The following is a 25731-nucleotide window of genomic DNA, read 5'->3' on the forward strand; positions in this document are numbered from 1 at the left end:
ACATTTTTTTAGCCTCTGATGGAGAAACATATGGATTTTCCATGGATTTTAGTGGATGCCCCAGCTATCATGGTCTCCTGGAATAAGAAGGGAATTTGCACTGTATTTCAATTTGATAAGGAGAGATAGTAATGCAACTATAGTGTTCACCAGGATAACTAGCTGCCTTTCTTCAGTGTGGAGTGTCCTCTGACAGAAATTTTAAGCACAGTATAAGAGAAATAGGCAGGTTTTTATAGATTTAGATGTACTGTTAGTCAGACATAATTCATCTCTGCACTCAAGTTCTCCTGCCGTCCCTATCAAACTTTACTTGTGCTTGAGTCTAACAAGAAGAAAGTCAAGTCCTAATACTAAGCCTTAGAATAACCCCCAGGTCATCTTATCATGACAGGGAATAACTTGGTCTGTGGAGGGCAGTGTCCAATTTCCACTCCAACAATGCATGTCCTAAGGATGGTTCTTCCTAAGAACTGGACAAATGTTTAGCCTGCTCTTATGCCTGCACCTCAGCTGGACATAGGCACAAAGGCAATGACAACTGGGAGGGTTTCTGCACATTTAGGATAGATTGTAGGCTTTTACTTTCTCCATTATGAAGATAAATTTCTGGAAGAGAGCTAAATAGGGCAATTGCCACAGTTGTACAAAAACATACAGAGTTTTCTAGGTGTTATTGACAGGTGTTTTCTTCTTTTGCCCTACTTTTAATTAAGGAGTACTCTACCCGTGTAGTCATTCCCAGAAACTTTTATCTCAGACATAGCACCCTTCTAAACTTCTGGGGTTCCCATTAAAAATGAATATAGGCAAAGTATTAAAAATTATCTTTTAGTTCTTTTTCAAAGCTTTCTGTAAGGCAATAGTAATTTGTTGATAGTTCATTTAATAAGATATGTTGAAAAGCAAACTATATATAATCTTGCTATGTATACATATTAGCTGGCTGCTAATGGTTCTGCTCTAAATCTATAAATAAAATACGTATTTTAAAATTAAAAAACTAATTTTGTAATAAAATAGTTGTGTAAACAATTATTTAAGTACTTGATAAACTCAGGCACTGAAGATGGAGGGAATTACTTAAGGAAATATAGAAATATGAAACTAGGAATGTAATTAATTAAGAAAGCAAAATTTAAACTGAAAATCAGTTAACACTTTCTGACAGTAAGACTTAATAGACTGTGTAATAGCATGCCTTATTAAATTGGAGATGCTCAATCATTTGAAACAGCTAAAACCAGAGCAGACAGCAATGAAAATGTACAGTAAAGAACACTTACAGAGAGTTCTCCTTCACTAAAGACATCCATTAGTGAACTTGTACAGCCTTTCCATGCATTTTGTGATTAACAGTGGGTGCTCCATGGAATTAGTTGCCGTTTTGAGAATGTTTAATTACCTTAATACTCAAATTAAATAAATTATTGATTTTTTCACAAATTCTCATCCAAATTTTCATGTCAGAACATGAACATTTCATAGTTTCTATTCTGAATACCCAAAACAGCTGTATTTTGCAACTTTTCTATTAAGTTAAATACAATTTTCCTCCAATCAGGCTACAGTCATTCCCATTGTCTCTATCAGAAAAATATTTAAATATTTTATGCAAATAGTAATAATTGAGTAGAACAATATTGAAATGCAAACTGCAGAAAGATGTTGCCAAAGTAAGACTTTTCAGTAGTGATACATATTTTCATTTAAATATATTTTCTTAGAGCATTTGATTATTCTAAATTATATTATTAATTAAAACATATATATGTAAAAGGGTATGGAGGAACACTTGTTTTAATTGGACTGTTGGAATAATCTATAATATTAATGAAGAGTTATAAAAAATTTGAGTAACAGTAGAGTGTACGTGCAAGTTTAAGAACTGGATTTAAGAAAACACTTTTTACAACCTTTAAAAATCAAAGGAAAATATTTAATTCCATTTCTTTAGTTAACTTGTATAATTACAAATGTTAATATAAAAAAATTAATTACCCAATTTAGAAAAACCTCATTCCTGAATAAGTACATATAGCAGTGGGAGTAGCAGTCTATTTCTTCTCAGTCTGTTTTTCTAACACAGGAGGTATAATTCCAGATGTAATGACATTTTTTTTTAATATCAGTGCAGTACAGACAGAATTTGGTTCTTGCTGAACAAGGAAATGAAGCTAAAACTGAATCTGTTTTGAAAATATATTCTTTCCTCTTGAGTAACACCTGTCTTAATTAATACTTTAAGTAAGGAAGTTTGTTATTCTGTATATCAGGACAAAGATAAAAGAGAAACTGAAAATATCTTTATGCATCTTAAATATTAATCCTATTTTATGAAAGAAATGTTATAAAAATAAGCAAACGTCAGTGGTTAGATGATTTGCATAATGCATAGCTGTTTTCTTACAAATCTGTCGAATTCAAAGTGGCCATCTACTTTTCTAATTCTCGAAATATTATCTACCCACTCACTTTTCAGTCTTGTCTGCAAATGGTGTTTTGGTTTGTATTGAGCCCTAAGCCAGGTGTGACTAACTTCTCCACCAGGAGTGCTTGCTGTTGCCAAGGGCTCTGATTTGACCAATGTCTTTCACTGAGATGACTCCACTGTCATCTAAGCAGATGAGTCAGATAACCTCTGTCTGAGCCCAGCAAATAGAGTCCTTGCAACTGGAAATGAGATGAGGCATCAGTAATATTATTATACCAAGCACGTACTTAGCTCCAGAATTGATATTGTAAGTCAAACAGAGAGTTTCATCAGATTCATTACCAATCCTGTTTTGCTGATTGCTCTTTAACAATCTCTACCCACAGTCCTATTATCTCAATGAAACAGTACACTCTTGTTTGCAAAGCAAGTTCTCTAAATAGTAATTGCTGCAAGAAGTGCTGCAGTGCAGGCTGGATCTATAAAGCCACTAATTGAACTAGCTTTGGGGCACAACAAGTGACATCTTGGTCTGAACTTGCCAAGGTCTTTCTCTGATCTGGCCTAGAAGGAAGATGTAAGGATCCTACAAGAAAGAAAAGGATTTAACTAAGTGGAAATGCTGCATCCTTTCCACTCTGAAGTTAGTATCATTACTGGTTTCATTCAGCCACTACAGCATGTGTGGACTTTTTAATATATGGAAAAGTTGAATATTCAGGGAGCAGATACTGCATATCAAACATGCTTTTAACTCATGAGATAGAAGCTTCTTGATTTGAATTGAATGTATGTTAAAACTAATGTTGAAATCAACTTTGAGAATTTTTTTGGTGTAACCATGCTAACACAGGGGTCAGCCTGTCTTTCCAGTATTTGATTTCTCTCTAAAAGGAGAAAATACACATCTTCCCTTGCAGCTATTAGCTGATACACAGCAGAAGTTCAATTTCTCTTATTCAGAGGAGTCTGAGGACTGCATTTATGTCTAATGCCGAGAAGGTGCAGAAATAGTGATGATGTGATGTGACATGGTATGACATATGATTAGACATATGATATAGTGAGCCAATGTGTATCAATTTCAGTGTTGGTAGGAAAATAAAAGCTATAGTTATTCATTGAATTTAGGTGACCAGAAATACTCATTTTTAAAATGAATGAATGTTCCCCTTGCCTCATGCTTATTTCTAAGGGCCACATGCCTACAGCAGCAGACCTGCATTGTCATATTCCTGGGAGGTGAATCCCAAATACATCACCTAATGCTCTTTTACTTCCATATCCATATGCAGCATGAGGCTCAGCTACCTGAGAGCAACTCACTGTGAATGCAAGAGCCCTAGAGCTGCATCTGCTTGTTTTCTACTCCTAGTAGTCTAGAGTTTGTGTTTAGAGTCTAAGAGAATGATAAGACATCCAAGATGGTCCTCCCATCCAGATGTTCCACAATACAGTGCATCTTACCTAGTATTCTGCAGTGGTGGCTACTAATTTCAGCTGGTTTGGAGTATCCCTATGTAGATAACTCACTGAAAAGCTAGGTGTCAAATGTCTTTTAGACTAGGACTTCTCAATCAAGGAGTCTTTTGTTGAGCTTTTAGGAGGATTCTGAGATTGAATTTATTTGGTAGAAGGCTTTGTCTCTGTTTCTCCAAGCACTTACCTGCAAGGGAGCATTTTCAAATTTTGAAAAAATGCTGCTTTTGCAGTTGAAGACATCCTGTTGCTGCATTTAGAGTAAGTCAGGCAGTTCTGAAATGAAAACTGGTCACACCTTTGTGAACACTAATGCTAAGTTGCATTTTTGGTGCATATGAGTTTGGCAGCTGCCAGCAGTTTCCACGCTAGTCAACTCCTTGCAGCAATAAAACCTGATTGCTGTCTACAGAGATGCCATTTCATCCTTCCCTGCTGTACAGCTGCCTCCCTGCCTTGCTGAGGGCTTTGAGTAATTACAAAATGTGAGTCTCAGCTACATCTGTATACAAGTTTGTTACAGCTCAGGGCCAGCAAACTCAAGCAGTGACAGTCACCAGCATCAGGATAACCAGAATCCAGACTTGCCATACGTCTCCTGTGTTTAATGAAGCACTTTTGTTTCCCCATCCTAAGCAATAGCTTATTGTACAACTGCATCAAAGTCCACATCTAACTGATATTGGGTCCCTTTCCTCAAATCAGTAGTAATATTTTGTTCAATTATTTGAATAGGAACAGAATCAAATCCTTGAAACAGAAAGCATCAAGTTTGTTCATCACTAAGGAAGCCACAATACTCAGTAAATAGGAATTGGTAATGTAAGAAGCAGAGTGGTTGTTGAGAGAACATTAATGTGTAATTATTGTGTTATGCCTTTTCATGGAACTTAGCATTGGATCTCAGTGCATTGGGGTAGTTGTTTATTCTAAACCCCTCTCTAATATTCCATGTAACTTCAATTAGCCAGTGTTAAAAGGGACATAATAGAATTCCCCTATCTCACTGTACTGCATAACTCAGTACTTTTACAATCTTAAGATGCTCAAATATTGTGGTACTAAGATCATAATAATTGTTTGCAGTCACAAAGATAATAGAAGTGAGGATCATTATATAAAATCCACATTTTTATTGTTTGCGTGCATGTTACAAAGCTTATATTGGTCCTCACAGAGAGTCATTTATGCACATAACCTAAATCTAAATTTCTCTGGGTTTGCACTTCGCAAGTGGTCAATGAGAATGGATAATAAGGCTGTTAGGCAAATATGTGAGAATGTGAGCTTTGTGTCAATGCTTAAATTAAATATCTTATGAAGCAAATACGGCATACTGGAGGACATACTTACACAAAGTAATCCTGAGGGATATGACTGGATTTACTGAAAAAATAGGAACTTTAAGAGAAGCTGAAAGTGCTGAGTTTTGTCATGTGACATACTATTCTTTATGTCAAAGACATTTCTTTCTCTATATAGCATTTTCATAATAATCATTGCTGGGAAACCTGAATCCTTTAAGAAAAAGTAAAGTGCTGAGTACATTGCATAATTTTTTTCCACATCAATTTTTTGTTTTCCTTTATCTCTGCTAAAAATTTCTTCCTGCCAAAGGCAGGAGAGATTGCCACCCAGGAGTTTGTTAATTTTCCCCAGTCTGCTTCAGAGCAAGAATTAATTGCTACTTCATCCTCTGCCTTGTTAAATTTCAGATTTGTCAATGTCATTTTTTTGTACTTATTCTATAATATACTACTTATTTATTTTTTTATATTCCTTAAAAATATGCAGTCTCTGTTTCAACGTGATAGCTAATATAAACTACTTTGGCCTAATGGGAAAAGGTATGAGCTCAGAGAAAATAATCAGACACTAAATTTGGTTAATTAAAGAGGAGATACTTGGTGGTATTTATTTAGAATATCCTGATATTTCACATCAGAGTTTTCAAAAGTGTTTTTCTTAAAACCTGTGAATCTTTATAATGTTGAAGTGTTGCAGGTTAGAAAAAACTGTCCATAGTCTTCACTAGTAAAACATCTTTCTAAATCAGTCAGTGCTGGCTAGGAATTCTCATTGTAAAAGCTTGTCTTAGGTATTATTTAAGTTTTGCCTTATGGAATTTGTCAGTATATACTGATACAAGCTTTGCAATGGTCTAGTATTTGGAAAGGGTATCTGTTTTCACTGAGAAAAGTCAGTACATTATATATTTCAAAACAGTAAAATATTTGACCCTGAAAAACAGGTTCCATGAAGAGCTGTTCTAAAAGCTGCTTTCCTGAAGCAAATCTGGCTGAGGAAGAATTGTGGTTGTACTCTCCAGTGGAGTGAATGAACATTTTTCACCTTATGGAATTTAAACAAAACTTGTTTCTCTGTCTCTTTTCAGGCCTGCTAAAAAAATAGCTATGATTTTTCATGGAAGCCTGGTTTGATATGTTACTTAGCATTACATATATAATCTGATTAGTCAGAACATACATTTGAAAGCAATTACCATCTCTTCAAATAAAACTTCATCAGTGGCAAGCATAATTCATTAGATGAACAATTTATTGATGGTGGTAATGGTGGCCTGTTATGTATCTCTTCTGCTTGCATGGAAAATTACCTGAAAACTGTTAGCCCTTCCATCTGCTCCTTGTAGTTTGCAGCAGTTGTCTTGAAATATTTTGATGTAGCCAAGCTGGAAGGCTGCTTTTTTTTTTTTGCCTTTTTTTTTTTTTTTTTTTCAAATTTTCTGTCACTCTTTATATCAGGGAAAGGGGTGAATCCTTTACAAATTAACTAAATACCTGTGAAATACTTTACATCTGAAGCCTACAAACCCTCAGATGTACTTACTGAAGTAATTCCTCACTCACTTTTCACATTATCAGTTCTGTGATAATGATGAAAGGAAGTAAAAAGAAAGAAGAGAATTATCAGCTGGAAAGAATAATTGGTCTGAAAGCAGGAGGGACTGATGAAGAAAGGATGAGGAAACTGAGTAGCAGGTGATAGAGAAAAAGATACATGATAATGAGATATAGAGCCTTGACCTACAATTAAAGGAGAAAAAATCTAAACCAATGAATGAAAAACTTAATTAAAAAGAAGTAATTGCCAAAAATGAAAGCAAATTAAAATTCCTTTTTGCCTGTTTTGTAGGTTTATATTACTGATAGAATGAACCCTCAGATGTTAATGTAAGGCTTTTTTATGTGAGTACTCATATGTAAAAGTTTATTGGTCATTACATTTTTAGAAGGCAAGTACAAAATCTGTTTTAGCACAGCCAATACAAATGCACTTCTTTTTAATTTAATGACTCTAAAACTGTTTTTCCACTCTACACCCTCCCCCCACCCTCATTAAAAAAAAGCAACCAAGTTTGTTAACTTCATGAAACCTGCAGTTTCTACAGCAAATTACTCCTGGAAAGAAATAAGGAATTCTCAACATTTTAAATGCGTTACTATTTGTATATTTATCAGTAGACTCGAGGCAAGCAGCTCTGAAAGTGTTTAATTGATGAAAAGAACACAAAATAAATACAGCAACAATAGTAAATTTTGCATAATTCTCACATCTTCTCCTCAGACTGGAATGGGACACCTGCGTGTTACAAAAGAAGGCCTTCGACTGGAAGGGGAATCTGAATTCCTGTTCCCTCTTTATGCCAAAGAAATCCATTCGAGAGTGGTAAGTGGGGAATCTCGCAATAATGCTAAATAAAATTAATGCACTTCTGAATAATTGAATTTTCCATGATTTCTGTATACATGTGTATATGTATACACACATATTTCTGCACACTTTGCAAGGTCAGTGTTATGAACCTTTGTCAAAATTAAAATTTATCTCTTAGGTATTTGATAAGCAGCTCAAACAGGAATTATAATTGTTATCTTAGTAAGTCATGCTAAAACTTAAGGAGTGTATAGAAAGGTTTTTCATTATTTTTACTGAGATTATTTTTTAATATAGTCTTCCCTGGGAAACAGTCTGTTTTGTTTATTCATCCACTACAGAATAGTTTCAGTATCTCTAAGATTAGTGGATCCCAATAGAAAGTTGTGATTTCTCTAAAATATATAGGTTTTTCACTTCAAGGACAATGCCATGAAATGTCTGGAATGTTTATTTATTCATGTATATAAAATTTGCAAGTCTAAATGGAAAGACTTAGTATTTAATCTGGTTTACCTAGACAGAAAAGTTTGTTCTTGTTATTACTAGTGAGGTAAAAAGGAATACCATACTTGGTCAAATATTTATCAAAATGATTAAAATGTCACTGAGAATGGGAAAGGTATGGAAGTTGTGGGTTTAGAAAAAGGAAGTGAGAATCTGATCTGGATTTTATCCAGGGGGACTCTGAAACTTATTCCAGTGAATTTTTTGTAGAGAAATGTCTGCTTCTGGCCGATTAAAGAAATATTTTTCAGAACTATTGTCCATAGTCCAATGTCTCACAAAATAAAGTTTTATGTTTTGTAAATATTATCATCAACCAATGGGACATTTTGGTGAATAAAGTACTATTCAGTGGCAGTAAAAGCCAAATATGGCTCTTTCATGTCTTCAAACATGTAATTGAGAAGAAATAACCAGCCATGAGACTTTTCTAAATCTAGGAAAAACGTTAGTTTTTGTATTGCTATAGCAAGAGAAAACGAAAAGAAATTTACCAGAATGAGGTTGTTAACATGCTGGATTACTAAAATTTAAGCATTGCCAACATATTTTACTTAAATTGAGCTTTTCTTTTTCTCTCCTTCTGCAACAAGTATTTCCAGTTTTAGGAACAGCTCTTAATTAAGACAGTGAAATTCCATTACTACATCTGTATTTCCATTTAGCTTCTTGTGTTATATTCTTTTCTGCCTCACAGGCAGTGAGAAAACTATTTATGTGCTTTGGTGAATTTCCCTGGAGGTTGTTTATCCAGTAAGACATGTAACTTTTTAAGACCAGCACAGCTAATGTTTAAGAGCTCCCTGTTGTCCCAAAGATCGTTATGCAGTGTTAAGCTACCATTTGTGCTCTCTTAATATTCCTTTCAGCTCTTAGTACATTTAGTACAATATAGGAAAAAGAGGTGTGGCAGCATCTAATATAAACTTAGCTGTCCAATGACCCATCATGGTCATTAGTAGCATGCATTAATTAGAGCCTTCAGGCTACTGCTTCTCTCTGCCTACTGAAAATTCATCAGTTTTTTGTTTGTATCCTTGCTTTTTTAAATATTTGAACTCTCTAAAGGCTTAATTGCCTGCAACTTGGTCTCCTGAGTTGCCATTTATGTGTTTATTCTCCGTTACTTATTTGTTAAGCTTTCTTTTTCTAAGTTTGTCTTGGAGAACCAGGCCCCTCTCAGCTTTCAAAGCAGCTTTCTCTCTGGCCTTAATAGTTTTCTCCTTGCAGTCTCCTAACAGATTTTCTCACCTAATGAGGTCTCCAAAGTGCTAAGAAAATATGTAGAAGAAAATCTACGTGCTGTGCATTGTCTCTGAAGCCTATTACAAGTTTGTGCCTTCATTATGAGTCCAGCGCAGAGCTGTGGGCAGGACCATTGCACCTTTGCTAAAGCATCTTCATAGAAAGATAAAAGATGAGCATTTTTAAATACGTTACTAGATTTTAATTAGTCAAAACCACACATGTGGCAGCAGCAGGTCTAGAGTACAGTTTATTCACACTTTCGTTTGATATCACAAATTAATAAATTATTTTTTTAATCAACCAGTGGCAATCAAATAAATGTAAATAAAGACGCCTAGATTTGTGGGTCATTTGGCAGATTTACTTAAAAGCACTATATTTACCCAATCCCCAGTCTTTGTTGACCTTCCTTTTCCACTTCATACTAACTTATTACCATTAATGTTCATTCTAACACATGGATTACTTTTACCCTAAGACTTTTCATTATTTGTGTTAATTCTGTGAGCTTTCACGTTTTCCTGATATAATTTAAAAAGTGTGATTCATTTATTTTTCTCACTTAATGACTTCTTTTGAGAGAGCATTTCTACCTACTTGTACTACCGTTTCTTTTAAAAAAAAGTCTGAGTCCAAATAGTGTATTGCTTCTATTTTATCACTTTTTAATCAGGTTTGTGGTTCTGTTACTAAATAAGTGTTTGTAGTAAAATTCATCACATAAAAAGTGTTTAAAACTATCAGGTTGTCTCATACTCTCAGGTGTAGTCTGCATAGTCTCTGGTGAGTCCAGAAAAATAACTAGAAGCCATAGCTGTGAAAGAGGCTGATCTTTTACAATATTCTGGTGGTTAGAAACTCGTTTATTTAGGAATAGGTATCTCAGCTGAGGTCACAAGTGGGCAGCTGGCTGATACCCTCTTCATATGATGTATTCCCTGATACTTTGGCAACTGAGATCTGTCTAGGCACTTATCACTTACTGAGTTATTGTCCTTTAGACACAAAGTATGCTTTAGTATGAAAGCACCTGTACTGCAGAAAACTTCCTCCCCTATTTTTGAAGTCTACCAGTGTATTTACAGTTTGCTGATCCAAATGAGCGTGATAAGATTTTGTGTCCCCAAATAATTTTATGATACCTAATGTCAAGTAAAGACAGTGGCCACTATGATTACCCTGAAAATCACCTGTACTGTCATCTGTTAAAGTCAGCATTGATGTAGTCAGCCTGCCACTCTCTGCATCACTCACTGTGGCAGCTTCCTTGCCTGGAGAGTCAGTGCCACATGCCAGAATTAGGCCACAGCCTAGAGACTGCATGGACCATTGAGGAAGCAGAATGCACATGCCTGTTTCTCACCAAATTAATACAACAGTATGGATTCTCCAAGTGTAGTGCTCACACTCAATTAAATGGCTGTCTTCTAGGAGTCTCAGTTATGTACTGAAAGGTAGTAAATCTAGTACTAAAGCGATTTTTCCAAAAGATAAAATGTTAGCAGCCGTGTTCATTGGTCCGGTAACAGATTTTCTTCACCTGATGTATTCCCCTTAATTATTTTTTCTTACTTTAAATCATATATAGTTCTAGTAGTCAGAAATATCTGCCCACATTATTTTATGAGATCTGTGGATACTTTTGTAGCTGCAAAGACCTTTCAGTGACTCAGCTGATGCCAGCAGCAAACTAAATTTTGAAATTGTTCACAGTTCTAATTGTTCTGTCCAACTTTTTTCTTTTTCCATACTTCAGGACTCATCACTGCTTCTCCAGTCTACTCACAATGTGACTGTGAATGCTCGCAATTCAAACGGGGAAGTCACAGGCAGATTAAATGTGGGTAAGTCTGAGTGATTATTCCTTGTCCACTGCTTTGGAAACATTGTAGTGAATATTTGTACAGAGATTTGAGAATATAAAGCACTAAACATGTGATTATTTATTACTATTATGGTCATATTTGAATAGTCCACCTGGCACGCAGTAAAGAGCAGCAGTATATTTTCAATTTCTCAGTTAAGCATTAATTCTTTAAATATTTGAAGCACTTCTTTATTGCAGAGTTATGCGAGAAAGGTCTCTGCAAAAGTTACCCTTTTTCCTTGTGTAAATATCTTTTGGTAGTTGAAATCAATTTCTGAGAAAATCCAATAAGAAAACATGGCTAGAGTCTCTCTTTATTATTTATCTTTATTTATTTCCTAGTATATTAGAAACTAATACAGTTTAACAGACATCCTAAAAAAGTTCAAGTTCAAAACTCGGACATTTATATCTTTTACTATCTATGGTAGCAGTAAAATACATCGGTTTACTCAGTAAAATCAATAGATCTAGACAGATGTAAGTGAGAGATCTTGGCAACAAAAATAAACAGACCTTACTCTTAAAATCATATTTTTAAGGCAAGAATGACAATATGTGTGAGCTATGTCAATTTTTTTCTTAGGTTTGTTACTATTTTTCAACCATTATTTGACATTGGAGAAAAATGTAACAATTTATTAACTCATTTCTTACAAGGTCCTCAGGCAGGAAAGCATGAATTCCTGCTTATTTAACTGTAGCCTAACCTGCCATGTTTAAATAGTTTACTAAATTGGGACCCAGCAGAGCATTGATGAGCAGCCTTTCCATACTGTTGAGACTGTGTAACTTCTGTGAAAACTCCTGTTTGAATAATTACCATTGCAAATCATAGAATGTTTTGCAAGCCTCAGTTTTCAAAAAAAGGGGAAAAAGATTAAAATATATAAAGGAGCCTCTTATTCCCCTTAAAAATGTATAATTATACACTCTATCACAAGTCAGCCTTTAAATGTTTTCAAATTCCCATTTTTTAATTCAGTCGATCATAAAGATCTGAACGACTTGTCTTAAGAAAATACTCCTAAATATTTATTAAAAGTAGTGTGATAAATAGCTGTGTGGCATATTTACTTTATATGCTCAAGCCTTTCCTAAGAGTTAATACCTTCCACAATTGCCAGCATGCTGGAATTATGTCTTGAAACACTAGTCATCTTATTAATAGGACTAGTTGCATTTGTGAAGGAGTCATATAGATAAGCTTGGAATTGTTCCAGAAATGACAGTATAATATAGCATCTCCCTCAAGATTATAACAAAAATACCTTTTAACTCATGGAAATTGTGATTCAAATGATCTGTTAAAAGAATTTAATAAGTTACTAAGAATGATTTAAATACCCAATCTTCAACAGAAGTAATTCACAAGAGACATGTGAAATAAATCTTTACTTGAGTTTCTGTGAAATTCCCCCTATGAAGATAACAGGCACACATTATGCATTCCCTCATGAATCACAGATATACTCGAAAGACATAAAATGTGAGCAAACTTCCAACATGATCACTCTTGCTATAAAGCTTCTACATGCCCCTCAGTTCATCTGCATGAAATACCTCTTGGAGGAGTTGTTTGGACATTGTTTTTTGAAACAAAATGCTGTAAATGTTGAGTTTTGTACTGTGACCCATAATTACAATGCTTTCAGAAGTCTTACTAAATGCAAATACTTTAAAAATTGCTTGCCGGAAAATGCTTTCAAAATAGTAGGGTTCATAATTTCAAAAAAAACAACCCAACTGCGTTCTTTACAGTTTTTTACTTCAGTGGCCCCCTGGATGACTAAAATACCCATTTTGTTTTAATTACTTTTTTACAAATAAACAAACAAGAACAAAACAACAAGGTATAAAAGGATATAAGAGCTTTATTTAAGGGACATAATTGCTTTGTTAATATTTCTAGGAGAAATGAAACTTCAAAGAATGTTGGCCAACAGATAGCAAGGAAGAAGTCTAAGCAAAGGAATGTTCTGGCTTGGTAATCATAGGGAATTTGGAAAGTTGTGGAGAGAGTTGCTTATAGGCAAGGCAACAATGTGTACAGAACAGATGGTAAATATTTTCATTAGAATAGCTCCTCTCCTTAAAATAATGAATAAGATTCTGGTGTCATTGTTACAGTTTGCTTATCAATTTTCAAAGCTGAAATATTTTCAAACTTGAAACTTGTCAAACTTTTTCAATAATGAGCAATGATAAATATGTATAAAAGAAACATATAGATTATATAGTCAATTATCAAATCAGTAAGAGCAACATTGGTATCAAACAGTAAATGATGTTTTACCTAAGTAAACATAGGCTTCTATGTACAGGTTATCAGCAGTTGAAAATAATACAGTCAGCTTTTCCAGTTGTGTTCCAGTCATGGATAAGTCAGTGAAGAGCAGCAGGTTTTCAACTGTCACTGCTGAAAAGTAGATCCAGATTTTTAAGACATCTGTCTTTCAAGGACTGTGTAAAGAGACTTCAACCTACAGAAGATCCTAAATTCTCCTTGTAATAAGTCTTTTCTAGAAGAAAATTTTAAATAAAGTTCAAAACTTTAAAAGATAAAAGGATGTTTCCAAAGACATGAAAGGTCTGTGAGAACAGATTTCAGTAGGATGGATTGCTGATCCTCGTCCTAGTTCAATTTTTTGCACCAAGGAGTGGTGACATCAGTAGCTTCAGGTCAGGGGTTCAGTTTAAAGCGTTTAAAGCTTGTAGGAATTTATTTACATAGTTGGATTATGAAGCTGTTCTGCATTGTTAAGCATGAAATCAGCTTCACTCAGAAAGCTTGGGAATATGGTGAAAGTCAAAATGGCTTATGCAGTGTGAAAACAGAATTACAGTCAAAATTCTGCTTAGAGAGTATTTTCATGTCTATAACATTAATCTGAACAGCTGTTACAATGAGAGTATTTGTGCTATCTCTTTTCAGACTGGAACAACATTCTGAGGAAGCAGATGAGTGTCAGTACCTCATACTTTGCTTTAGCACTAATAATTGCCATTTAGAAAAACACTGCTTTCCAAAGTCAAATCATGTACGGTTTTCTTATCAGCATTTTAATTTTTCATTTTCAAGTGATGGTATTTTTTCATAAGAGGCATAGGAAGAAGAAAACAGTGCTAAGGAAGCATCATGACTCTTAAGAAGAGTTTGATCTTGTTTTCGCAGGGAAAGCCCTGAAGCCAGTTTCATAAACTTAATGACACTATAAAATCATTTAGCTTTTCCTTCTTTATTTTTTCCCAGAAGTCTTTCATTAAAAAACTCATTTTTGTCCAAATAAATTCTTTCTTATCTTTAAGATAAAAGGCAGAATGTATTACTTGAAGATCTTTGTCTGCAAGAAGATGATTATTTGCATAACTTTAATTGCTGCCCAGCTGGGCTATAAGAGAGGAAGATACAACATAGGAGCAGTTAATAGAAAGATAAATCTGAAAATTTGTTGAAGTATTTTTGAGGTGATTAAGTCTTCCTATGATCATTAATTTTCGCTATTTATTCCAAGGAGATTAAAGTAGGAATGTTTACTTGCTAAAGTATAAAAATTTTAGCTGTCAGTGAATCTGATCATATCAAGACATACATGCTAGTTTATTTTAAAGTAAAATTTGGTTAGATATATAAGACTTAGAGAATGACAGGTGGCTGCTAAAACATCCTACAGACGTTTTAACCAATTCTCCTTTTCTAAGAGAATATGCATTAAGTGCAAATGCTTTTAGTCTTTTATGAGACCATTGTGTGTTTAAATGTATATCATGTAGAAAAGAATTAAAACAAAGAGTAGAAAGCAGTAAGTCAAGATGCATTTAAATGAGAGCTAGCTAAGCAAATCAAACCGCAGTTTAATATTTAGGCTCAAATGAAAAGTGTCCTCTTCTGAAAAAAGATACCATTGATGGTCTATGCACTGTGTAGGGTAAGATACTTACCACAGCAAGATATGCAGACCCTGTCCCCAAATAGGAAAATCTTTATGAAGAAATACATGATGATGTTCACAGTCAGGCAGGCTGACTTAAGCTAGAATTAAAACATCCACTAGGAGTTAATCAGATAGTTGCTGTGAGGGTGGAGGGGCACTGGAACAGCATGCCCAGAGAACCTGTAGCTGCCCCCTCCCTGCAAGTGTTCGAGTCCAGGCTTGGATGCAGCTTTGAGAAACCTGATCTAGTGAAAGGTACCCCTTCCCATCTCGGGGGTGAAACTACACATTCTTTGAAGTCCCTTCCAACCCAGACCATTCTATGATTCTATGATAAAGTGCATTGCAAATTTGTTAAATATGACAGCATTACATTAAGGGGAAATTTAACTTGGCCCAGGCCACTTGAATCTTGTGCTGTCACTTTTCTTCTCACTGAGTCTGGAAGAGGACATAAGTCTGCAGAGTTTGGCTCTGAAAAAAAACCACTAATATTTGGGAAACCATTTTTTATTTGGAAAATAACCATTTGGGGGACACCTGTCTGTCCTCAGAGAGCAATTACTCACCTGAGTAGCTTCATTGTCTGTTTATTCCAATGGGAGGAAATAATTCAAAATAAGTGAAAAAGGGGGAATTATTAAAGATTTTATAACCTTCTCAACTTTGTTTCATTAAATTTGAAATCCCAAGTATATTTTGGTTACAGTTATCATTAACATAAGTAATTGGGTGGTAATTAGAAGGTAATAGTTATTGCTAAAGGTGAGGATAGTTCCTGCACCAAAAATAATTTAATTTTTGGCATCGGTTAATGCTAGATGAATTTGTAAAGGTTAGCTTAAAGTAGCAGAAATTTACTGAGACTAAGATAGAATTTGGATAATTAAGTACGTCCAAAATCCTAGTCACTTCAAATGCAACAATAGTTTTGAACCCTCATGGCAGCTACTGCCCAAAAAAGGAGCCACACCCCTATCTTTGTGCAGCAGGTCTGCAGAAGACACCCCAATCCTGATGGACAGCTGGAACATGGACCTGCAGTGTAGCCTTGTGGCAATGAGCACTAAGAGCACTCTGGGCTGCATCATCCCTCACCTGGGAGGCTGCAGCTGGAATGCTGTGGAGTCCTGGAGCCAGTGCAAGAGGCGCCCAAGGGAGCTGTGCAGATGGCCAGGGAGTGGAAGCACATGATGTATAAGAGTCTGGAGAGGTTGTGTTTGTTTAACCTGCAAGAAAAGAAAGCTTAAGGAGAGCTTCTAACGTGCACCTGATACGTCTAGGAGGGCTAGAGATAAATCATAAAATCATTAAGGTTTAAAAAGACTTCCAAGATCAAGTCCAACCTTTGACCAAATGCCAACTAAAGCATATCACAAAGTGCCACATCTACTCATTTTTTGAAGTTTCGGACCCACTGCCCTGGGTAGCCTGTTCCAAGGTTTAACCACTCTTTTAGTGGAGAGATTTTTCCTGATATCAGACCTGAATCTTCCCTTGGTTGAGGCCATTTCCTGCTGTCCAATCCCCACGAGCTTCAGGGTGAACTGCAGGAGAGTAAAAGGCAATGGTCATGGGTTGCAGAGAGGCAAAGTGCAACTGGATAGAAGGGTTGGGGAGAATTACCACTGTTAGAATGGTTAACCATGGGAACAGATTTCTCAGGGAGGCTGCTCAATCCCCTTCCTCAGAGGTATTAGAATTTCACCTGGACAAGACCCTGAGCATCTTTATCTAACTTCCAACCAAGCTGACCCTGGTGTGGTTAGGAGGTAGGACATACAAAGGTGACCTCTGGCTTGCATTCTTCAGATTCCATCTTATCCTATCTTCAGCTGACACACTGGAAGGGCTCACGTTGCTTACAGGCCCCATGTCAGACTTTCTGGTCTGATATAGAAGCCCTATATCTCTAGGACATCTGGAATAAGCTGAAGGCTGAGCAGAGAACACAAAAGAATGTATAATGGTACTAGACAGTGGTGTTGTGAACTGAATCATCTTTTCAGCTGATCCTCTCACACTGTCCTCTGCCCAGATCCAGTAGGTATGCTTAGAATACTGCTGAAACACAGTTCAGGAGTTGACCTTATGAAAGTACACTCATGGCTTTCTTTTTTTAAAAAAAGGAAGAAAAGGGGAAGAAGAATATCCATTATACAGACGATAAAGTGGTTGAAGTACTCACTTAGGAATGAGAGACTCAGATCAGCTATCCTCTCTGCATGCAGGGTTTCAAATTATCATGCCTCATCTCCTTTAGTATTTTCCTTTTCACCTTATCTGTGTGAGAGCTGTGTTTCAGCTTTTCCCATTGAAGTTCTTTATTATGCAACAAAATTTGGATTCATTAAGCCTGTGAGAAAAGGTGACCAATTTTTTTAAGATCTCTAGACTTGTATTCAATCACAGATAACAACAAAGTATAAACAATGGTGACAGTAAGGCACTCTTACTTTGATTTGAGAGGACAAAATTGTTTCACCCATTGCATAAAAGGAGAACTGAGAGAAAAAGAGGAAACAGGAGCAGTAGGTGTTTTATTAATGTATTAGAGTTGTTCAAAGCTATGAGAGATGTATGATATGAACATAAAATGTGTATTTGCAATGGGCTGTATATTATTTATAATAATGCCTTTGTTCCAATGAAATACCATACCATTCCATATGAAAATATAACTAATTTTATGCTTCTGGAAGTAAGGACTTCATATTTATTGGTTTTTTATTCTATCACTCATGGAATGAGAACTGAATCTGTAGGAGTATTACATTTTTAAAACACCTTTAATGAGATCTTATTTTAAGTAAGGTGCTTTGGTTTAATAAAAATTAAGTAAAAAAGGAAATTGCATAGGAATACCAAAAAGCACTCAGGATTTTGGTTTATACCCAATACTTCAATGATTCTAGGTAGCAGGAGAAGAGCAAAGCATGCAGAGTAGCCATAGGTTAATTGGAAATGGCAGATAAGAAAAGAGACTAAGAAAATAAAAGATACGAAATTAATGACAGAAGTAAATCCAATGTTGGAAAGCCTTTTCTTCTGAAAGATCTAAAGACACTAAAAACGCTTAGTATTTGGCAGAACTAACTATTTGAAGAGTCTACCTGCTGGTAACGTGTAGGCAGACTCTTCAAATTTCAGACTCTTCAAATTTCATTGGCATTAAGCATTTGTGGTTCTTTATTTTATGGCAGGCCCTGTTTTTGACAGAAGATCCTTTGCTGTCTGGTACATCTGTATTTGTATTGGCCTGGAATTCAAAGTTTATTAAAATGCTTTTCAACTGAAATGTAGTCACTAAACAAAAGAGCTTCCTTCCTTGGAAAGTCTCCAGTGAAGTAAAGAGCGAGGAGGACAAATGGAAAAGAGAACTGTTTAGCAGTATGTCAGTTTCTTTTTGGAAAATAGAAGTTCATAATTTAAAGCAGCATCCTCAGTGTCAAGAAGTATGTGATGTGAAGATCACTTACAAGGTCTGCTTCAGGGCTGCACATTAAAGGAGGAAACACACAGAAACAATTGGCAATAATCAGCCTGATTAGCAAGAATAACCCATTGACCTGGAAATTTGTGTGATACATCTGACAGCAAGCAGAAAACAAATACTTTTTATAACCTGCATTCAGTCAGGTTACATTTTTAATAATAGGATTTTATCAGCAAATGTGATTATATAGTATTAGTTGACTTACATGCAGTTAATATACTAGGGTGGTAAACAAAACACATTTAGGCATTAGGAGATTATACTTTCAGAGGCTGAGTTTGGCTGCTGTTTGTGAGTTGAAAATTAATCTCACTGGAATTACAATACAATTAGTGTCATTGCAATATAGCTAGTTTATGTGTATTGTGGAATACCATTTAGAGATATTAATGGCTACTTTTCATTACATGAAATTATTCCCATTTATGCAAAGGCCTATTATTTATTTTTGAAACCCTGAGATGTCTCATCTCTAGCATGAATAAAACATATGCTTGAATTTTGTTTACCCTAGCATTCCCTCTTAAGATTTAAAATACATCAGTTATTATCCATACCATTCTCTGATAATGAAGATTATCTTTTGTCAATCCTCATCTCACATTAGTGGGGCACTTGTGTTAAGAAAACTGTGGACCTAAAGATTCTTGTTAAGGATGTATTCAAGATTCTTGTTAAGGATGTATTCAAGTGTGCAAGGTCCAGGATCAAACAGTCTGAATGCAAATCCAGCATGGGCAAGGCCATGAGTTGGAGTTTCAGAGAACTTTGGAACATATAAAATGTTCACTGAGTGCTCTCACAGTGCCTGCAGAGTTTTTCCTTAATTAAGCTAGCTTTAAAAATCATGGAGCTGGATGAATGGGAAGGATGAGGGACCAGCCTCTGCAGCACTGGTAAAGTTGATGACATCCATTTTACTCAGGCCTTTGATTTGTTTGACTACACAAGGATCTAGCTACACTCCATAAATGGCCAGTTTCATTATTGTTGCTGGGCACAAACAGGGACAGTCAATCACTGGACCATAAAATGGCTTGGGTTGGAAGGAACCTTAAATAAAACCTTAATCAAGATTCTCTGGGAAACCATTGACAGGGATCCATCCCTGCCTCACTTTTCCGGAACTGTTTCTTTTGCTGCAAAAAAAATTTTTAAAATATTGTTTTAAGGCCTTTTCACTTGACAAAGATATTTTCTGATCTCACTTTTTGCAACACACTTCTCAGAAATAAAGTCGTGGGCTTCAGAGTAGCTCTAGAGAAGAGCCAAATTGGGGTCCATAAGGTTGTGCTTGGGCACACATGTGCAGCAGAGCATAACAAGGCAGAGCTCAGCCCTCAATCCTGACCATTTTCAGGTAGAGTCAGTATTGGATTTTATGCCTTAAAATAGGACCTTATGGCTTCTCAAACTCTTCATGTGTTTAGTGGGCAGTTAAAATCAATGCTTTGCATCTGCTGAGTGAAAGTAATAAGCAATTTGTACAGAGTCTCATGCTGTGCTTCTGTCATACCAGCTACCAACCAGATGTTGTTGAATACCTGCATGTATTTCATAGCAGTATCAATCATCTGTCATCTAATGCCGCTTTAACTTAAGATCTAAAAAAAAGTCCTATTTCTTTTCAGAATTACTTCCTGGAATATATTTAACATTTATGGGAGCAGACATGGGAAAACAGGTTCTTAATGGGAAGGAAGCTGTTCAGTGACTCTTGGTCCTGTGGATAGTCTGTGAAATACATTTATTAAAAATTGCTGAAAAGGTGTCTTAACTGCTTTGACCATTCTCTGTAATTTTAATTTGGAATATAGATTTATGATGACAACTATATGTAATAGATATTCAGGCTCGATGTGGTGTGAATTTTAATTGATCAGCTTGTTAGGGAATATTAAGGGTTTTATTTTGATCTACTTACCAAGCCAATACTGTAGAACAGGATGTTTTAGTGAATTTAGCGTCTGGAAGTGTGCACGGACTCTTCTGCTCATATTATTTTCTTTTTTGGAGTACCAGAATCAATTGCAAATATTCTCATAGCTTCTTGAAACCCTTACATGATCAGTAACATTTGTTAGATATGGGGAGCCAAACTGGCAACTGTTATGAAGAGCCAGGGTCCTGCTCTCACATGGGATGTTTGTAATTTTAAAGCATTTGAGCTCCCTAATGAAAAGGGATGATGCTGCAAAGACTTTGATAATTAGTTTCTGTTTCAGAAAAAGAAAAAGAAAAGATATATTCATGCTGATCAAAGCAGTTTCAACACCAAGAACATGAATGTTTGTCTGGATCAATTTGTTTGGGATTTCCTAGATTCTCTGGAAACCCAACTACAAAGGAAAACTCCAGGCATGGTTTTGAACAACAAATTAGATCACGTAAATAGACTTTCCCAATTTCAGAACTTACAAGGCCCCTATTAGAATATCTGAGTGCTTCATGACCTTCAATGTACTTAAATGAGTCACTAAATTATTAACACACCAATTAAAATTATTAATAATTTCTATAGAAAATTGAAGAAAGATGATGAAATTATTCCATTATTCTACTGTGTTTTGCAGGTCCTAAAATGGTAGAATTCCACAGTCAGCAATTTCAGATCAACTCAAAGGATGGAAAGCCACTTTTTACAGTGGATGAAAATGAAGTTGTAATTGGCACAGATAAGCTTCGAGTCACAGGTTTGTAATGGTTTAAGAAATACTCAGATAATACCCATATGAAGAGCACAATAAGAACGGCATTTTAAAATATGTTATTATGTGTGAATGCCAGTTCTGGTTTTACCTCATTAGGAAACAGAAATATGAAGATAATCTGACCTTTTTCAATAAATAATAATTAAGAATTTTTAACACAAAATAATAAATATATATATATAAATATGTAAATATTTCTGTATGTATGTATTTTAAAGCCATTAATAACTGGAACTGCAGTGGTGCATCTTTTTATAAATTATTTAATGTTTCCAGTACATGGTGTCTGAGAAAAATTCTAGATATTCCATTCTGAGTAGTAACAAGTCTGATCTGTGAAAACTTTAGGGAGAGAAATATCTCTGATATTTTTATATGGTTTTATCTTTCAAAGTGAAAGCTACCGTATTTCTGTTCTGTGAGTAGCACATATGTCACAGGAAGATATTTGTAGTATATCTTAAATGTCACCTGTCAAGAGAAAAGTTTGTCTTAGGCTGTTTCTTCAAATCACTGAAGTACTCATTTACAAAGTAATATGTCAAAGTTATCACATGAAAAGCTGCTTCCTTTCATAGAACCTGATAAAGTCAACCTTCATTTTCTAGGTGTAAAGTTGCACTAAAATAGATACATCAAGGTGTGATTTCTGTTTGAGCAGAAAAATTCGTCAAAAGAAATATTGAAATTATTCTGTAATTTCTTTTCAATTAATTTTTTAGTATTTTTTTACCTAATTGCAACTATCATGTTTGGCTAATTGCCAGTCCTCTGAAATGTTGAGGTCTTCATTTTAATGAATAGATTCATATTATTTCACTGTCAAAACTATAAATATGGTAGTTACTATACAATTAGTGTTTCAAAGCCAAAGTTAAGTTATAATAATTGCGTTAATACATTTTGTTTACGCCTGAGGGTCTTATCTTAAGGTTTTTTACTTCTTAACCTAATTGAAATTACAACTTTGTTTAACCAGGAAACCATATCAAATAATTATTGTTTGCCCAAGGGATGTTAAACTTTAATAGAAAAGCGTGTTTAACAAAGATATGAAAAACTGCATAATTGTTAACTGATTTGGAAAAGGTCTGTCTCTGCTCAAAGTAAGTAAAAATCATTCATACACGAGTTGAAATTGTTATGCTAATATTAATGACTCACTCATCCAATATTAATCTTTATAGTGTATTGATAATTATTTACTTCAGCAGATATAGTACTGAGACACATTGCCTCTTTCTTTTTTTACACTGTAGTAAAATTCAAAAGCAAATACATTAAAGTCAGTGAGATTATTTCAGTGTAAAATTAATGTGAGAGGAGATTCATGCCTACTTTGCTTCAAATTAATTTATTAAAATTGTGATTTAAATGATACTATTAGCATGAAGGATAAATTATTGCGATTTAAATGATACTATTAGCATGAAGGATAAATTAGTAATAGTTTGCATACCGAGATTATTTTTAAACATTTTAGATAGAGAACAAGATCAATGTGAAATAAATTTTGAAAAGTTCATACCATAAAAAACAGATTATCATGGGCTTAAAATACACAAAGAACATTTTGCATTTTTTTATGCACAGTGTAGTGAACTATTTGATTTTACTTCCCCTTATTTATGTGAATTATTAAAAGCTCAGTAATGATTTTTAAGAAAACCTGACAGTTTTCAACTAAAATATAATATAGCAGAGAGCAAATGTGTACGATTTATGATATTTCAAGACAAAGGAAAAGGTCTAAGAGTAATATAATGCAATCCAACACCTCAAGAATTGTCATTTTCCTACAATTAATATGTTTCAACTATTTCAGTCAGTCATTCTCTGGCCCCTGTGTAGAGTAGAATAGTGCAAATCAAAGCAGAGCAAATGCCTGGGAAAAGCCTCCACCAGGAGCGTGCCTCCAATACCCTGCAGGGTCCCTGGCAGGTCTGGGTGGCCACATTCCCCTGGAGCACAGAGAGGTGCTGGCACCTGCCCCAGGCAGAGCTCTCGTGCCCACCAAATGCTGTTCTCTGCCTTGGGGAGTGCTCCAGGGCTTGTCACCTCCCTTGGATACAGTGGATAGAGGCTGAGCTCACATGCTCAAACATCAACATCCAGCAGCGTGTGAAACACCCTGGCATGTGTGAGACAGCACATGGAATCACTTTGCCTCCAGGAGACGCTTCCTGTGATGCTGGCAGCTGGAGGCCAGGCAGGATGCACAAGGGTGTTCCAGAGGACAGAAAGTACATACAGTTAGGCAAAGAAACACTGCCTCTGGCTCACCTGTGGTACCTGTATCAATATACAGTTCAGTATATACGAAAATGAAGCTCGGCTTAACCCTTCATGACAAATTCTGCTCCTGCAGGAGCATGGACTCCAGCTGCATCCTCTTTAATATTATTTCAGTAAGGGCCTACGTTTTGCAGGCATTTTTTATGTTGCTGTGGCAGTACTGAACATCCATTTTTTGTTCTGGGAGGGTTTTGTGCATTCAGCTGGCATTGGTGACAGTGAAACCACCTTGTAACTGTATTGGCTGGCAAAGTGCTGATTGCTTTGTAATGTTGTCATGGCAGGCTCGTAGAAACACAGAATTCTGAAAGTTAGAGAAATCCAACCATTAACCTAGCACTGCTATGTTCACCACTAAACTACATCCCCAAGTGCCACATCTACACTTTTTTTTTACCTTAAAGGAAAGTTGGCAGGGCAAAGGGGTTCAGTATTTTTATGGAGAAGCATATTTATATCACCCTTTCTCCAGTTTACTACTTCCATTCTGCTTGTTTATCTTCTTTAAAAATCCCCTAAAATATTTGCAGAGTATTGTCTGTGACTTCCTAGTGCTCTGTTCTGTGCAAAGGTTTTCAGTTTGCATAGCTAATGCTGAAGTGCAGTGTGACAGTGTGTGTTTAATTTAAACACTTCTGCTCAGAAGGTAAGTTAAGTAGGAGACAATTTGGGGGTATTAGTAAACATTCTGTTAGACTTTGAGGAGGCAAATGGTCCTTGCCTGATAAGGTGCATGGGGTGTTAATGAATGTTGCTGACTTCAGTCCTCTCATTGAGAAAATTAGTATCTTGTTCTTGTGTATTTTAGGAATAAATAACAGCATCTTAATAAACGGTAGCCTATAAAATAATAAATATAGCAATAGTCATATCACAATTAAAAAGATAAAGTAAGAAATGAAGACAGGAAATCAATTTAGAGCCATTTTCCAAAAAAATTTGCCCTGAGATTTTTTTTTCTATTAGTGGCATACTGTTAAAAACTTATTGCTGTTTGATGAGGAAGTTTTACTCACATTAAAGGCAAGGTTTTTGCTTGATTAGAGGTGACAACTTTAGAATATGGAAATAAGCCTTTTCATTCCATATTATACCATCTGCCCACTGCCCAGAACATTAACACTGATGTTTCCTGTTCTCTTCCTTCCATTAGCCCTTATTTCCATGAAACTGATGCTATCTCTGTAACCACTTAGTTGTCTTTACAGAATCATGGGATCATAGAATCACTTAAGTTGGAAAAGAGTTCTTAAGATCACCAAGCTGAGCCCTTAACCCAGCACTGCAAAGTCTACCATTAAATCATGTACCCAAGTGCCACATCTGCCCTTTTGTCATATCAGGATATTCCTGCAAAATATCTTAGTTGTGCCAAATCAGCATTTTCTGATAAACATTTTAAATTCCTTAAGGTGCAGAATTATCTTAATGTAAATGAAGCAGGGTTAAAGCTCTGTCTGAATTAATAAAGTTTAAGTTTTCCAGTATTATATTCATGCCACTTTGTAATTTACAGAAAGATTAATCTATTTAAATTTATGAGGAGGATATCAACAGCTAAATAAAATTTAAATTCAAGCTTAGTAAATCAATGAATCCTCACAGTGCTAAAGTGATTTAATATGGTAATTCTTCTATCTTGTATACTTCTCTTCCATCCAAGCCAAGAATATTTAATTCTAAGGAATCACGATTTCAGCTAAAACTCTTCTCAAAAAGCAGCACATTTCATGCCCTCTCAGGACATCCTGAGACTTTTCCTGCAGTCCTCATGAAGCAACAGTCTTCCTATCTGTTGTCTCAGCAATTTATTAATTTTTAATGTTTTTTCTTGATTTCACTTCTTTTCCATTTACTGTGTTCCCTGAGGTTGCCCTAACCAATTTTAAATTCTCTTTTTCCCTTTATACCATATTTAATACAACCCAATACCACATTTATACAGTCTACACCACACTTTTTAACCATCCATTGCCATCCTCTGTCTAGACAGAGCCCAAATCCCTAATGTAGGGATTTTCACAGCCCAGAATTCTTTCCAGAGTGTAACAGCATAAAGAGCAGCCAGACAAGCCGCCTTG

General features: G+C 35.4%; 1 protein-coding gene across 4 annotated transcripts in view; it reads left to right on the forward strand.

Annotated features, from left to right (window-relative positions):
- SGCG (sarcoglycan gamma) overlaps positions 1-25731 on the forward strand; it is a 104036-nt gene that overhangs the window by 57491 nt on the left and 20814 nt on the right. For all 4 annotated transcript variants that reach the window (XM_014879658.2, XM_014879660.2, XM_014879659.2 and 1 more), the window contains 3 exons: positions 7502-7603; positions 11103-11190; positions 21218-21337. In XM_014879658.2, coding sequence (XP_014735144.1) covers positions 7502-7603; positions 11103-11190; positions 21218-21337 — 310 coding nt within the window. The remainder of the gene's footprint in view (positions 1-7501; positions 7604-11102; positions 11191-21217; positions 21338-25731) is intronic.

This window comes from Sturnus vulgaris, chromosome 2 (genome assembly GCF_052056855.1).
Source record: "Sturnus vulgaris isolate bStuVul1 chromosome 2, bStuVul1.hap1, whole genome shotgun sequence".
Taxonomy (NCBI): Eukaryota; Metazoa; Chordata; class Aves; order Passeriformes; family Sturnidae; genus Sturnus; species Sturnus vulgaris.